Source organism: Pantherophis guttatus, chromosome 11, assembly GCF_059756535.1.
Source record: "Pantherophis guttatus breed Tessera chromosome 11, ASM5975653v1, whole genome shotgun sequence".
Taxonomy (NCBI): Eukaryota; Metazoa; Chordata; class Lepidosauria; order Squamata; family Colubridae; genus Pantherophis; species Pantherophis guttatus.
In genome coordinates this window covers 7,869,659-7,886,773 of record NC_142073.1, presented here as the reverse complement: position 1 = coordinate 7,886,773, position 17,115 = coordinate 7,869,659, and the positions used below count along the sequence as shown (strand labels likewise).

Below are 17,115 nucleotides of genomic sequence, written 5' to 3'. Positions count from 1 at the left end.
CTCACAGCCTCCTGATTGTGAGGCGAGAGCTCCACCTCTAAGCCACAGCACCACTCCCTCCATCCTTCACTATCAAGAGGTTCTCCCCTTATTAGAGAGATTGCCAGGGAGGACAGACAACTTTTAGGTAGGCTTCCTCCTCCGAGACTCAAACCCGGCTACCACGCGGGCAGTGGCAAAATTCTGTGTTGCTGCAATGTCCACAAGAAAAAAAATTGGTTACAGAATTATAGATGTCAACTTGTGCCAATTTTTTGGAGATATCTATAACAATTTTTGGAAAAATACATTTAGTCACATACTTATCGGCTCTCCACTCATGTAAATTAGGGAATGACCCTAACGGTTTGAGATCATGTATTTTCATAACAGGGACGTTATTATTCACGATTAATGTCAGTATTATTTTTAATTTATTGTATGTCTATTGCTGGTCGATGACTGTAATAAAGTTATATTATTATTCTTCCACTATCAAGAGGCAAAACACTAAACATCATTGTAGCACCCTAGTATGCTGTCCTTTGGAAGACATATCAACCCAACCAACCTAAGGCGTAACTTTTTTGATGCAACCCATAACATCATCTAGTAATGCATCTTATTTAAACAAAGCAAGTAGTGATTCTAGCTTAGAGAATTATCCTGAGGAAACACTGGCCTATTTTTACGGTGTGTGTGTGTGTGTGTGTGTGTGTGTGTGTGTGAATCCCCTCTAGTCCATATTAACAGTTAGAAGATGAATTCAGATCTTTCTGAAAGAGAAGCCAACAGTCCATCTCTCTCAACAATTCACCTTTCTGCAAATAACCGTATCCACAGGAGCAAAGGCAAGTCAATCCCAGCATTGATCACTTTTAACTTCTCTTTATTTATCGAAGTTTTGAAGCCCAACTTTCTGGACTTATCGATTTGTTACGAAGGAGCACTGAGAAGAACATCATCGCATAAAGTATTTTATGTGCTGCTTCGCTGTGAAATAAATATCAATACATACCATGAGTATGTGAACAAATAAAAATCCACTGGGAAGTGGGGGGAAAGTAATAACAAAACGTCTGCTGTTAGAAAAATGAGATGGGCTTGGGGATTTGCGTATATAATGATGGAGAACTAGCTTATTCCCTGCAAAAAGTGGAAGTTGTGAGCTGTGAACAGGACCCAACTTAACTAATCAATATGTCAGCACTTCAAGCTGCATTTACTCTAGTGCTGACATAAGAAGGAAAAGCGGAGGCGTCTGGAAAGGGATGTTTGACTTTTCACCTAGTTATTTTCCCTGGAGATAATATCCCCTAGGAGATGGGATGGGAGGGGGGAAATTCCTTTGAGCTGGAGCAGTAGATTAGGGGTAGAGTGGAAGATGGCCACTGAGTGCAGGGGAGTGGGGAATGGAAAGGGAGGATTTGGAGTCTGGAAGTCAGTGTTGGCTACGATGGAGTCGGATTTAGAATGTCGTGCTTAATAAATGGGACTTTTTCTTCAAAGACTTTGTTTGAAATGCAATTTATTTGAGACGACCTCGAAACCTGACACAATACACATTCAGATGCGCTCAGAGGTAAAATCCAGCAGGTTCTGGAGAACCGGTAGCGAAAATTTTGAGTAGTTCAGAGAACTGGCAAATACCACCTCTGGCTGGCCCCAGAGTGGGATGGGAATGGAGATGTTGCAATATCCTTCCCTCAGGAATGGGGATTTTGCAGTATTCTTCCCCTGGAGTGGGGCGGGAATGGAGATTTTGCAGTATCCTTCCCCTGGCACACCCACCAAGCCACACCAAGCCACGCCCACAGAACCAGTAGTAAAAAAAATAGAATTTCACCACTGGATGTGCTACTTAGATTCAACCACGTTCTTTGTAGGCTTGGTCCAACATATTCAACTAGGGCCATGATGGCGAACCTATGGCACACGTGCCAGAGGTGGCACTCAGCGCCCTCTCTGTGGGCACGCAAGCCATCGCCACAGTTCAGCTCCGCTGCGCATGCGTGCTTGCCACCTGCCAGCCAACTCGTCTTTGGGTCTCTCCCATGCATGCGCTGGGGAGTAGGGCATGTGGTGGGGCACACGCGCATGCGTGGGGAGGCAGGGGTGTGCAGGGGGCACACATGGGGATGGGATGATGCACAGGGGGCTGTGTGTGCATGTGCAAGGGTGGGGCGCATGTGTGGGGGCTGCACACGCATTACATTTTGGAGGTTTGGGTGCATGCGTAAATTTGCACAGGTGCCCACGCGCTTTGGGCACTCAATCCAGAAAAGGTTAGCTATCACTGAATTAGGGATTTCAATGCTAGGCAGAGATAAACTGGAGAGCAAAGAGCAAAATAAACAGCTTCCTGCACGCCCAATCAACCGGACAAGTAATGCAAGAGGACAATTTTGCTAAATACAAAGGTTTACTCAATGTAGCTGAAACCGACACCCAGTCATTACTCAAACAACAAATGTTCATTTTACCCGCAGTCCCAAGGTAGAAGGGCAGCGCCAACAGTCTCCCTTTAAACGTACAGAGCTTTATTTTATTTTTAAAACGAGGTGATCGATGTTAGATATAAATAGTATAATAATAAACGGATACACAGAGCCAATAAGGATGAAGCTTCTCCCTTCGGGGAGGCTCATGGGAGAGCTTTCAACTTTCAAGTTATGGCTTCAAAACTTGCTCCAAGCCAACACACGCATTTCACTGCTGCGAAGCCCAACACCCACTGCTGAAAAGAACACACGAAGGACACAGTGAAACAGGAATATATAACCAGGTTTAAACTAATTTTTTTTAAAAAAAACAGTTTTTTTTAAAAAAAATAGTTTTAGCTATTCTGGAAAGTGTCAGTGCTTAGCTGGCTGGTTATTCTTGTTGGGTTGATAATATAATTCGGAAAGTCAATAAAGGAAGGTTCCAAAGCACCCTTTCCCGTTACGCTTGAACTGGTTGCCCAGGATGGACACAAACATCTCCTGAGACGTCTGGCTGTCTGCCTCTGGGATCTCCAACTGGCTCAGTCTCTTTTGGCACAGCTGCTTCTTCTTCAGCGAGGTGGCCCAAAGCTCCTTTGAAATCTGAAAATTGCCTTCTCCCTCATTGTCGTCATCGTCTCTTCCGTAAGGGTCCACTTCACCACAATCCAATTCATGAGGACCTTCACAGATCTCAGTGATGGCATCTTCAGCGGACGCGCTCTCTTTCGGCTGTTCTAAATCAGAAATAGCGACACCAAATTGATTTGACCGTTTGTTGGTGAAAGTCAGTCTATGATTCACAGCATTTGACTTGATCTACAATGGATTCATTTATCACACTGCTGGGCCATAATACGGTTTGATTGGTTGGTTCTGATTTAGTGCATTGGGGAACCGAACTGTTGCAGTATGAAAACAGCGGCTTAGGCTACATTGCAAACTATACCATGCATGCACCATGCCCTTTCTGCAAGCTTAATGGCAATGCTGATGGATTTGCCTGTACTGTAAATTTTTTTAATCCCTTGAATCGGGGTGAAGTCGAAGCGGCTGAATGGAGATGAGCATTTACTGGTCGGATGCCCTTCCCGACGCCTACACAGAGCTCACAGCAGATATTTTTCCCCTTTGTGTCCAAAGAGAGAAATATCTGCTGCTACCAAGGATCGAACTCACAGCCTCCTGATTGTGAGGCGAGAGCTCCACCTCCAGGCCACCATGCCGTTCAATTGCCCGTACTGTAAATAACATCTATAAAACCATACCTGACGTGCTTTCTGGCGTGACCTCACTAGCCTCTTTAGGTTTCATCAGTAACACACCATAGCCTTCATTATTGTGTATCACATTGTTCTTCATGGTTATCTTGGGCACGTCAAATTGCTCATCCAAAAAGTTCTAAAAGCAGAGAGAGAGAGAGAAGGGGGGGGGAGAGCACTGCATGAGATTTATCCAGTGCAAAGGTTCTGAGAAGACTACTTTACAAATTATCTGCAGACGGAAAGCTGAAGGCCCACATGCAATGACTTTATGGAGAGCAAAGAACCAATAACAAAGGCTAGGGCTATTCTCCATCCTAAAGGGACACGGTGGCTCAGAAGCTAAGACGCTGAGGTTATCGATCAAAAGGTCGGCAGTTCAGCGGTTTGAATCCCTAGTGCCGCGTAACGGGGTGAGCTCCCATTACTTGTCCCAGCTTCTGCCAACCTAGCAGTTCAAAAGCACCTAAAAATGTAAGTAGAAAAATAGGGACCATCTTTGTGGGAAGGTAACAGCGTTCTGTGCACCTTTGGCATTGAGTCATGCCGGCCACATGACCACGGAGATGTCTTCGGACAGCGCTGGCTCTTCGGCTTTGAAACGGAGATGAGCACCGCCCCCTAGAGTCAGGAACGACTAGCACATATGTGCGAGGGGAACCTTTGCCTTTATTCATCATCCTGCCAACATCTGCCATCCAGATGTTAACCAGAAGTACAGAAAGCAGCCTCTGGAATCCTCCTCCTAATTTCCTAATCGGTTCTGCAGTATTGTGCAATGTTGTTTTTATCAAATCTGGACAGAAGAGAGCCATGATCTAATCCTAGCTTGATCATGGAGGTTATTGGGTGACCTTGGAACAATTTCTCTCTCTTTCAGCCCAAACTAGCTTCAGGGTCTTTAGTGAGGACAAAGGGAAGGAGAGATTCACCAAACACACTCTTTTGATCTCACAGGGAAATAACCCAATAAAAATTCTATCTTCCTACCAGTGGATTTTTTTCCCCCTTGCTTTTAGGTACAGAAACGTTGAGAACTTTTTAATTGCACAATGAATATCCAATCAATTCTCATTCGTGGAATTTTACAACGACTCCAGTTTCGGTTTGCAATACGCAAACCGAAGAAGTAAGAAGTAATAAAACCGAGGGCACCGTAAAGAGTTACTATACGATGGAAAAAACACAAAACTTTTTACTTCGCAAAACGAACAAAATGCAATGACATTGGGTGTTTGCAAAGGAGCCAATTTGCCATATGCTTCCATTCCTGGTTCTTTGCAGGTTTTTTTTTTTTTTTTTAAATTCGGGGGGAGATTGTTAAAACGAGAGGAAAAACCAGAATAGCTAAACAATCGTTTTCAACCACAGACTCAAGTGCAGTGTATTTTTTTAAGGTACTCAACTCTCGAGCTAGAACACACCTTGATGAGGATTCCTTCTCGACAATGGTGTAGCCCATTCCCCGTCAAAATGCAGGTGCTGCCTGGGTGGATTTCAATCCCAGCACCCTGAAATATAAGAGGAGAAGAAACGGTTACGAAGCAGGTCAAAAAATAGGAGAGACCATATGGTCAGAGTATATTCATGAACTGGAATAGGGCATAGCAACAGATCAGCCAATGAGGACTGTTTGGTAAGTCATGCCGGCCACATGACCACGGAGACATCTTCGGACAGCACTGGCTCTTCAGCTTTGAAACGGAGATGAGCACCGCCCCCTAGAGTCGGGAACGACTAGCATGTATGTGTGAAGGGAACCTTTACCTTGACCTATGGTTACATCACTAGCAACTAAGACCTTCTGAACACAGCAAGAGCTATTTCTCAACAAACATGCATAGAGCTATCAAGATATTCATTCTTGGATTTCTGCCAGATTTTGCAATGTGCCATCGATGGTTTTAGTAACCCAGGTCTCTTTTATTTGAACACTTTATTTGTTGTCAATCCATCTTTTTTTGGTAAGAGGTGTCATCTCCCCCCAGAGATACGGAGGATTCCGGATCTGCGCACCTTCCGCCGCGAGTTGAAGACGTTTTTATTTCATCAATCTGGCCTCGCCTAAATCTTCTCCCTTTTAAGTGTAAATTTTAAATTTTTAAATTCTTAATGTATTTTAAAAAATGGGTATCTTAAATTATGGGTACTAATTCAGCCAAATTTATTTAATTCATTTTATTTGATTTTAAATTTTGTATATCTATGTGTTTTATTTTATGGCTGTGCACCGCCCTGAGTCCTTCGGGAGTAGGGCGGTATAGAAATTCAATTAAATAAATAAATAAATAAAATCTACAGTGATGGATTCATAGAAGCTCTTTGATGCTCTGGGAAGGAAGACAACCAACGAATGGAAATATCCCTTCCTACCTTCGCCCCATACAGGTCAGAGTTCTTCATTAAGAACTCGGCAGATGTCCGGACCGCAACTCCAGTAACTCCGCACTGCAACACGCAGTTTTCCAGAGTAGTCCTTCCTTGATGAACACCTGCAAAAAGACATTGTGCTCTTGAATTTGTGGGCGCACAAACAAGACTTCAAAGGCAAAAAAAATTTCCCGGCGAGCACAAACAAGGAATTCCGAAATGCTTCAGCAAAACATCTTTTCTCGGGTACCTCAATTCATGCTTAAGTCAACGGAGGCTGATTTGCACAAACGCAGCCATCCATTGGATAATTGGTCTCGAAACACAAAGGCCCAGGTGCATGTTGAGTTGCACAAGCCGGTAGGCAAGTTCTTTTGTGGATGACACATGCTTTGATTAAAAATCAATGAGCGCAATCATTTCTTGATGATAAAAGTAGCAATCAACGCACGGGCTTTCCGAAGTCTCGTACGAAGAAACAGAGCAGCGTTATTCTAAACAAGTCAGTTAAAAAAAAAAATTAATGATAAATCTTTGAACTATTGGGCTGCTACTCCCCAAATCTTTAATTTGCAGGAGGCTGGTTGCCCAACGCTTTGGAGACTACAAAGATGGAGAAAGGAACCTTTGAGAATGAAAGAAGCATTTCGTGGCGAAGTTTTAGACCAGTTCTTGATTTTCTCGCATCGAAATGCCAGAAGCTCATATTCAACACTAACTTTTTTTTTCTTTTTTTGAAAAGGACACAATGTATAAATTTACTCTGTTAAAGAATATATTAGGGGCAAGCAATTAATAACTTTCTTCAAGGGTGGCTCAAGCACCCCCTCCCCAATTATTATTATTATATATATATATATTTTTGGTGAGTGAATATATTTTCACATAAAAGGTGCTGAAATTATCTTGCTAGCCCATGGAGCATTTGTTATTCAAATCCACATCTCAGATGATGAAGTGTTAATTATCACCTTCTTCAAAAGGCAGAGGGACACAGCTAACGAAAATTCATTAAATTTGGGGGGGGGAGGGAGGGAGGAAGAAAAAGAGGACAAGAGAGGTGGCAGGTCCCCATTAGGAAACAAAGTCTTTTAAAGAAACTTTGAACATCAAACTAAGAAAACGCATCCCGTTTGTCTGTCTTAGCAAGGCACATAAAATCAATATTATTAACATGGAAAAGAAATGCACAGGAAAAGGGGAATGCAATAAAATTAGAACAATGGATACCCTAAAACTTTTTAATTCTGAATATTACGGTATAATCAAGAAGCAGGCGTTACCCAATGGATGCGATCCTCAAATATATTTCTCTGTGGAGTCCTGGATCTTCTCTGACCTTAGTTGTTTGCTTGCAATTGCTTTGTTACCAGAGTTGGTAACTTCAAGAGCAGGGGTGAAATTCACATTTTTTTACTACCAGTTCGGTGGGCGTGGCTTGGTGGGTGTGGTGTGGCTTGGTGGGCGTGGCAGGGGAAGGATACTGCAAAATCTCCATTCCCTCCCCACTCCAGGGGAAGGATACTGCAAAATCTCCATTCCCATCCAACTCCAGGGAAAAGACACTGCAAAATCTCCATTCCCACCCCACTCCAGGGGAAGGATACTGCAAAATCTCCATTTCCTCCCCACTCCAGGGAAAGGATACTGCAAAATCTCAATTCCCTCCCCACTCCAGGGAAAGGACACTGCAAAATCTCCATTCCCACCCCACTCCAGGGGAAGGATACTGCAAAATCTCCATTCCCACCCCACTCTGGGACCAGCCAGAGGTGGTATTTGCCAGTTCTCTGAACTACTCAAAATTTCCACTACCGGTTCTCCAGAACCTGCCAGAACCTGCTGGATTTCACTCCTGATCAAGAGTACTTGGTTGCAAACAAACAGCCAGTTTCAGAGAATATCAAGGGTTCCACAGTTCAACCCTGAGTTAAATGTATTGTCTACCATTGGAATATTTCTCTGTGTACAAAACAAAGACTGCATTCAGACAACCAGTCTGGTTTTTTTTGTTTGTTTTTTTAAAAAACCCTAACAAATGCATTTCTACAACATGCTATACTTGGTGGCTCTTGCCCTTGATTCCATTTTCTATAGCATTGTCTGTCAATCCTAGAAGAGTTTTGTGTATTCTTTTTACTTTTATCTCTACCAAAGAAAGTTGGAAGTCATTCTTTTTCCAGTTTTCTTTCTTTTTTTTTTTCTCTTCCTTACACTTCCACTTTTTTTCCTGAGCTTTTTCTTCTTGCAAATCTGTTCCCGTTGGTTTATTTTTTTAACCTTGCCATTTTTTTTAAAAAAAAAATTTGATCGTTAGGTAAACTAGCTTTGTGCTAGTTTAGCAAACCCAGTGCATTAACTTTACTAGAGAAGTCAGCAACCAATTTAAGGGTGCCAGTGAGTGCTGCTTGGGCGCTATTCTCTCCTGGTGGCTTTTGTTACAGGTTAGCCAGCAGACGATAACGCCTATATAATAGACCCATGGTGGCTCAGTGGTTAGAATGCAGTATTGCAGGCTGACTCTGCCCACTGCCAGGAGTTCGATCCTGACGGGCTCAAGGTTGACTCAACCTTCCACCCTTCCAAGATCGGTCAAATGAGGACCCAGATTGTTGGGGGCAATAGGCTGACACTGTAAACCACTTAGAGAGGGCAGTAAAAGCACTGTGAAGTGGTATATAAGTCCAAGTGCTTTTGCTATTTTCCTTCCTTCCTTCCTTCCTTCCTTCCTTCCTTCCTTCCTTCCTTCCTTCCTTCCTTCCTTCCTTCCTTTATCCCAGTGGTTAGAATGCAGTATTGCAGGCTGACTCTGCTCACTGCCAGGAGTTCGATCCTGACGGGCTCAAGGTTGACCCAACCTTCCACCCTTCCAAGATTGGTCAAATGAGGATCCAGATTGTTGGGGGCAATAGGCTGACACTGTAAACCACTTAGAGAGGGCAGTAAAAGCACTGTGAAGTGGTATATAAGTCCAAGTGCTTTTGCTATTTTCCTTCCTTCCTTCCTTCCTTCCTTCCTTCCTTCCTTCCTTCCTTCCTTCCTTCCTTCCTTCCTTTATCCCAGTGGTTAGAATGCAGTATTGCAGGCTGACTCTGCTCACTGCCAGGAGTTCGATCCTGACGGGCTCAAGGTTGACCCAACCTTCCACCCTTCCAAGATTGGTCAAATGAGGATCCAGATTGTTGGGGGCAATAGGCTGACACTGTAAACCACTTAGAGAGGGCAGTAAAAGCACTGTGAAGTGGTATATAAGTCCAAGTGCTTTTGCTATTTTCCTTCCTTCCTTCCTTCCTTCCTTCCTTCCTTCCTTCCTTCCTTCCTTCCTTCCTTCCTTCCTTCCTTCCTTCCTTTATCCCAGTGGTTACAATGCAGTATTGCAGGCTGACTCTGCTCACTGCCAGGAGTTCGATCCTGACGGGCTCAAGGTTGACTCAACCTTCCACCCTTCCAAGATCGGTCAAATGAGGACCCAGATTGTTGGGGGCAATAGGCTGACACTGTAAACCACTTAGAGAGGGCAGTAAAAGCACTGTGAAGTGGTATATAAGTCCAAGTGCTTTTGCTATTTTCCTTCCTTCCTTCCTTCCTTTATCCCAGTGGTTACAATGCAGTATTGCAGGCTGACTCTGCCCACAGCCAGGAGTTCGATCCTGACAGGCTCAAGGTTGACTCAACCTTCCACCCTTCCAAGATCGGTCAAATGAGGACCCAGATTGTTGGGGGCAATAGGCTGACACTGTAAACCACTTAGAGAGGGCAGTAAAAGCACTGTGAAGTGGTATATAAGTCCAAGTGCTTTTGCTATTTTCCTTCCTTCCTTCCTTCCTTTATCCCAGTGGTTACAATGCAGTATTGCAGGCTGACTCTGCCCACAGCCAGGAGTTCGATCCTGACGGGCTCAAGGTTGACTCAACCTTCCACCCTTCCAAGATTGGTCAAATGAGGACCCAGATTGTTGGGGGCAATAGGCTGACACTGTAAACCACTTAGAGAGGGCAGTAAAAGCACTGTGAAGTGGTATATAAGTCCAAGTGCTTTTGCTATTTTCCTTCCTTCCTTCCTTCCTTTATCCCAGTGGTTAGAATGCAGTATTGCAGGCTGACTCTGCTCACTGCCAGGAGTTCGATCCTGACGGGCTCAAGGTTGACTCAATCTTCCACCCTTCCAAGATTGGTCAAATGAGGATCCAGATTGTTGGGGGCAATAGGCTGACACTGTAAACCACTTAGAGAGGGCAGTAAAAGCACTGTGAAGTGGTATATAAGTCCAAGTGCTTTTGCTATTTTCCTTCCTTCCTTCCTTCCTTTATCCCAGTGGTTACAATGCAGTATTGCAGGCTGACTCTGCTCACTGCCAGGAGTTCGATCCTGACGGGCTCAAGGTTGACTCAACCTTCCACCCTTCCAAGATCGGTCAAATGAGGACCCAGATTGTTGGGGGCAATAGGCTGACACTGTAAACCACTTAGAGAGGGCAGTAAAAGCACTGTGAAGTGGTATATAAGTCCAAGTGCTTTTGCTATTTTCCTTCCTTCCTTCCTTCCTTCCTTCCTTCCTTCCTTCCTTCCTTCCTTCCTTCCTTCCTTCCTTCCTTTATCCCAGTGGTTAGAATGCAGTATTGCAGGCTGACTCTGCTCACTGCCAGGAGTTCGATCCTGACGGGCTCAAGGTTGACCCAACCTTCCACCCTTCCAAGATTGGTCAAATGAGGATCCAGATTGTTGGGGGCAATAGGCTGACACTGTAAACCACTTAGAGAGGGCAGTAAAAGCACTGTGAAGTGGTATATAAGTCCAAGTGCTTTTGCTATTTTCCTTCCTTCCTTCCTTCCTTCCTTCCTTCCTTCCTTCCTTCCTTCCTTCCTTCCTTTATCCCAGTGGTTAGAATGCAGTATTGCAGGCTGACTCTGCTCACTGCCAGGAGTTCGATCCTGACGGGCTCAAGGTTGACCCAACCTTCCACCCTTCCAAGATTGGTCAAATGAGGATCCAGATTGTTGGGGGCAATAGGCTGACACTGTAAACCACTTAGAGAGGGCAGTAAAAGCACTGTGAAGTGGTATATAAGTCCAAGTGCTTTTGCTATTTTCCTTCCTTCCTTCCTTCCTTCCTTCCTTCCTTCCTTCCTTCCTTCCTTCCTTCCTTCCTTCCTTCCTTCCTTCCTTCCTTTATCCCAGTGGTTACAATGCAGTATTGCAGGCTGACTCTGCTCACTGCCAGGAGTTCGATCCTGACGGGCTCAAGGTTGACTCAACCTTCCACCCTTCCAAGATCGGTCAAATGAGGACCCAGATTGTTGGGGGCAATAGGCTGACACTGTAAACCACTTAGAGAGGGCAGTAAAAGCACTGTGAAGTGGTATATAAGTCCAAGTGCTTTTGCTATTTTCCTTCCTTCCTTCCTTCCTTTATCCCAGTGGTTACAATGCAGTATTGCAGGCTGACTCTGCCCACAGCCAGGAGTTCGATCCTGACAGGCTCAAGGTTGACTCAACCTTCCACCCTTCCAAGATCGGTCAAATGAGGACCCAGATTGTTGGGGGCAATAGGCTGACACTGTAAACCACTTAGAGAGGGCAGTAAAAGCACTGTGAAGTGGTATATAAGTCCAAGTGCTTTTGCTATTTTCCTTCCTTCCTTCCTTCCTTTATCCCAGTGGTTACAATGCAGTATTGCAGGCTGACTCTGCCCACAGCCAGGAGTTCGATCCTGACGGGCTCAAGGTTGACTCAACCTTCCACCCTTCCAAGATTGGTCAAATGAGGACCCAGATTGTTGGGGGCAATAGGCTGACACTGTAAACCACTTAGAGAGGGCAGTAAAAGCACTGTGAAGTGGTATATAAGTCCAAGTGCTTTTGCTATTTTCCTTCCTTCCTTCCTTCCTTTATCCCAGTGGTTAGAATGCAGTATTGCAGGCTGACTCTGCTCACTGCCAGGAGTTCGATCCTGACGGGCTCAAGGTTGACTCAATCTTCCACTCTTCCAAGATTGGTCAAATGAGGATCCAGATTGTTGGGGGCAATAGGCTGACACTGTAAACCACTTAGAGAGGGCAGTAAAAGCACTGTGAAGTGGTATATAAGTCCAAGTGCTTTTGCTATTTTCCTTCCTTCCTTCCTTCCTTTATCCCAGTGGTTACAATGCAGTATTGCAGGCTGACTCTGCTCACTGCCAGGAGTTCGATCCTGACGGGCTCAAGGTTGACTCAACCTTCCACCCTTCCAAGATCGGTCAAATGAGGACCCAGATTGTTGGGGGCAATAGGCTGACACTGTAAACCACTTAGAGAGGGCAGTAAAAGCACTGTGAAGTGGTATATAAGTCCAAGTGCTTTTGCTATTTTCCTTCCTTCCTTCCTTCCTTTATCCCAGTGGTTACAATGCAGCATTGCAGGCTGACTCTGCTCACTGCCAGGAGTTCGATCCTGACGGGCTCAAGGTTGACTCAACCTTCCACCCTTCCAAGATTGGTCAAATGAGGACCCAGATTGTTGGGGGCAATAGGCTGACACTGTAAACCACTTAGAGAGGGCAGTAAAAGCGCTGTGAAGTGGTATATAAGTCCAAGTGCTTTTGCTATTTTCCTTCCTTCCTTCCTTCCTTCCTTCCTTCCTTCCTTCCTTCCTTCCTTCCTTCCTTCCTTCCTTTATCCCAGTGGTTAGAATGCAGTATTGCAGGCTGACTCTGCTCACTGCCAGGAGTTCGATCCTGACGGGCTCAAGGTTGACCCAACCTTCCACCCTTCCAAGATTGGTCAAATGAGGATCCAGATTGTTGGGGGCAATAGGCTGACACTGTAAACCACTTAGAGAGGGCAGTAAAAGCACTGTGAAGTGGTATATAAGTCCAAGTGCTTTTGCTATTTTCCTTCCTTCCTTCCTTCCTTCCTTCCTTCCTTCCTTCCTTCCTTCCTTCCTTCCTTCCTTCCTTCCTTTATCCCAGTGGTTAGAATGCAGTATTGCAGGCTGACTCTGCTCACTGCCAGGAGTTCGATCCTGACGGGCTCAAGGTTGACCCAACCTTCCACCCTTCCAAGATTGGTCAAATGAGGATCCAGATTGTTGGGGGCAATAGGCTGACACTGTAAACCACTTAGAGAGGGCAGTAAAAGCACTGTGAAGTGGTATATAAGTCCAAGTGCTTTTGCTATTTTCCTTCCTTCCTTCCTTCCTTCCTTCCTTCCTTCCTTCCTTCCTTCCTTCCTTCCTTCCTTTATCCCAGTGGTTACAATGCAGTATTGCAGGCTGACTCTGCTCACTGCCAGGAGTTCGATCCTGACGGGCTCAAGGTTGACTCAACCTTCCACCCTTCCAAGATCGGTCAAATGAGGACCCAGATTGTTGGGGGCAATAGGCTGACACTGTAAACCACTTAGAGAGGGCAGTAAAAGCACTGTGAAGTGGTATATAAGTCCAAGTGCTTTTGCTATTTTCCTTCCTTCCTTCCTTCCTTTATCCCAGTGGTTACAATGCAGTATTGCAGGCTGACTCTGCCCACAGCCAGGAGTTCGATCCTGACAGGCTCAAGGTTGACTCAACCTTCCACCCTTCCAAGATCGGTCAAATGAGGACCCAGATTGTTGGGGGCAATAGGCTGACACTGTAAACCACTTAGAGAGGGCAGTAAAAGCACTGTGAAGTGGTATATAAGTCCAAGTGCTTTTGCTATTTTCCTTCCTTCCTTCCTTCCTTTATCCCAGTGGTTACAATGCAGTATTGCAGGCTGACTCTGCCCACAGCCAGGAGTTCGATCCTGACGGGCTCAAGGTTGACTCAACCTTCCACCCTTCCAAGATTGGTCAAATGAGGACCCAGATTGTTGGGGGCAATAGGCTGACACTGTAAACCACTTAGAGAGGGCAGTAAAAGCACTGTGAAGTGGTATATAAGTCCAAGTGCTTTTGCTATTTTCCTTCCTTCCTTCCTTCCTTTATCCCAGTGGTTACAATGCAGTATTGCAGGCTGACTCTGCCCACAGCCAGGAGTTCGATCCTGACGGGCTCAAGGTTGACTCAATCTTCCACCCTTCCAAGATTGGTCAAATGAGGATCCAGATTGTTGGGGGCAATAGGCTGACACTGTAAACCACTTAGAGAGGGCAGTAAAAGCACTGTGAAGTGGTATATAAGTCCAAGTGCTTTTGCTATTTTCCTTCCTTCCTTCCTTCCTTTATCCCAGTGGTTACAATGCAGTATTGCAGGCTGACTCTGCTCACTGCCAGGAGTTCGATCCTGACGGGCTCAAGGTTGACTCAACCTTCCACCCTTCCAAGATCGGTCAAATGAGGACCCAGATTGTTGGGGGCAATAGGCTGACACTGTAAACCACTTAGAGAGGGCAGTAAAAGCACTGTGAAGTGGTATATAAGTCCAAGTGCTTTTGCTATTTTCCTTCCTTCCTTCCTTCCTTTATCCCAGTGGTTACAATGCAGTATTGCAGGCTGACTCTGCCCACAGCCAGGAGTTCGATCCTGACAGGCTCAAGGTTGACTCAACCTTCCACCCTTCCAAGATCGGTCAAATGAGGACCCAGATTGTTGGGGGCAATAGGCTGACACTGTAAACCACTTAGAGAGGGCAGTAAAAGCACTGTGAAGTGGTATATAAGTCCAAGTGCTTTTGCTATTTTCCTTCCTTCCTTCCTTCCTTTATCCCAGTGGTTACAATGCAGTATTGCAGGCTGACTCTGCTCACTGCCAGGAGTTCGATCCTGACGGGCTCAAGGTTGACTCAACCTTCCACCCTTCCAAGATCGGTCAAATGAGGACCCAGATTGTTGGGGGCAATAGGCTGACACTGTAAACCACTTAGAGAGGGCAGTAAAAGCACTGTGAAGTGGTATATAAGTCCAAGTGCTTTTGCTATTTTCCTTCCTTCCTTCCTTCCTTTATCCCAGTGGTTACAATGCAGCATTGCAGGCTGACTCTGCTCACTGCCAGGAGTTCGATCCTGACGGGCTCAAGGTTGACTCAACCTTCCACCCTTCCAAGATCGGTCAAATGAGGACCCAGATTGTTGGGGGCAATAGGCTGACACTGTAAACCACTTAGAGAGGGCAGTAAAAGCACTGTGAAGTGGTATATAAGTCCAAGTGCTTTTGCTATTTTCTTTCCTTCCTTCCTTCCTTCCTTCCTTCCTTCCTTCCTTCCTTCCTTCCTTCCTTCCTTCCTTCCTTCCTTCTTTCCTTTATCCCAGTGGTTAGAATGCAGTATTGCAGGCTGACTCTGCCCACTGCCAGGAGTTCAATCCTGACGGGCTCAAGGTTGACCCAACCTTCCACCCTTCCAAGATCGGTCAAATGAGGACCCAGATTGTTGGAGGCAATAGGCTGACACTGTAAACCACTTAGAGAGGGCAGTAAAAGCACTGTGAAGTGGTACATAAGTCCAAGTGCTTTTGTTATTTTCCTTCCTTCCTTCCTTCCTTCCTTCCTTCCTTCCTTCCTTCCTTCCTTCCTTCCTTCCTTCCTTCCTTCCTTCCTTCTTTCCTTCCTTCCTTTATCCCAGTGGTTAGAATGCAGTATTGCAGGCTGACTCTGCTCACTGCCAGGAGTTCAATTCTGACGGGCTCAAGGTTGACTCAACCTTCCACCCTTCCAAGATCGGTCAAATGAGGACCCAGATTGTTGGGGGCAATAGGCTGACACTGTAAACCACTTAGAGAGGGCAGTAAAAGCACTGTGAAGTGGTATATAAGTCCAAGTGCTTTTGCTATTTTCCTTCCTTCCTTCCTTCCTTTATCCCAGTGGTTACAATGCAGTATTGCAGGCTGACTCTGCTCACTGCCAGGAGTTCGATCCTGACGGGCTCAAGGTTGACTCAACCTTCCACCCTTCCAAGATCGGTCAAATGAGGACCCAGATTGTTGGGGGCAATAGGCTGACACTGTAAACCACTTAGAGAGGGCAGTAAAAGCACTGTGAAGTGGTATATAGGTCCAAGTGCTTTTGCTATTTTCCTTCCTTCCTTTATCCCAGTGGTTAGAATGCAGTATTGCAGGCTGACTCTGCCCACAGCCAGGAGTTCGATCCTGACGGGCTCAAGGTTGACCCAACCTTCCACCCTTCCAAGATCAGTCAAATGAGGACCCAGATTATTGGGGGCAATAGGCTGACACTGTAAACCACTTAGAGAGGGCAGTAAAAGCACTGTGAAGTGGTATATAAGTCCAAGTGCTTTTGCTATTTTCTTTCCTTCCTTCCTTCCTTCCTTCCTTCCTTCCTTCCTTCCTTCCTTCCTTCCTTCCTTCCTTTATCCCAGTGGTTAGAATGCAGTATTGCAGGCTGACTCTGCTCACTGCCAGGAGTTCGATCCTGACGGGCTCAAGGTTGACTCAACCTTCCACCCTTCCAAGATCGGTCAAATGAGGACCCAGATTGTTGGGGGCAATAGGCTGACACTGTAAACCACTTAGAGAGGGCAGTAAAAGCACTGTGAAGTGGTATATAAGTCCAAGTGCTTTTGCTATTTTCTTTCCTTCCTTCCTTCCTTCCTTCCTTCCTTCCTTCCTTCCTTCCTTCTTTCCTTTATCCCAGTGGTTAGAATGCAGTATTGCAGGCTGACTCTGCCCACTGCCAGGAGTTCAATCCTGACGGGCTCAAGGTTGACCCAACCTTCCACCCTTCCAAGATCGGTCAAATGAGGACCCAGATTGTTGGAGGCAATAGGCTGACACTGTAAACCACTTAGAGAGGGCAGTAAAAGCACTGTGAAGTGGTACATAAGTCCAAGTGCTTTTGTTATTTTCCTTCCTTCCTTCCTTCCTTCCTTCCTTCCTTCCTTCCTTCCTTCCTTCCTTCCTTCTTTCCTTCCTTCCTTTATCCCAGTGGTTAGAATGCAGTATTGCAGGCTGACTCTGCTCACTGCCAGGAGTTCAATTCTGACGGGCTCAAGGTTGACTCAACCTTCCACCCTTCCAAGATCGGTCAAATGAGGACCCAGATTGTTGGGGGCAATAGGCTGACACTGTAAACCACTTAGAGAGGGCAGTAAAAGCACTGTGAAGTGGTATATAAGTCCAAGTGCT

General features: G+C 45.5%; 1 protein-coding gene across 1 annotated transcript in view; it reads right to left on the bottom strand.

The window, feature by feature from the left end:
- Window positions 1–2,382: 2,382 nt before the first annotated feature.
- SHCBP1 (SHC binding and spindle associated 1) overlaps window positions 2,383–17,115 on the bottom strand; it is a 40,350-nt gene continuing 25,617 nt past the window's right edge. Inside the window, exons 10-13 of the mRNA XM_034426438.3 lie at window positions 6,098–6,216; window positions 5,149–5,235; window positions 3,731–3,863; window positions 2,383–3,199 (exon numbers count right to left, since the gene is read on the bottom strand). Of these exons, the coding sequence (XP_034282329.2) occupies window positions 2,889–3,199; window positions 3,731–3,863; window positions 5,149–5,235; window positions 6,098–6,216 (650 nt within the window). The 3' untranslated portion in view covers window positions 2,383–2,888. The remainder of the gene's footprint in view (window positions 3,200–3,730; window positions 3,864–5,148; window positions 5,236–6,097; window positions 6,217–17,115) is intronic.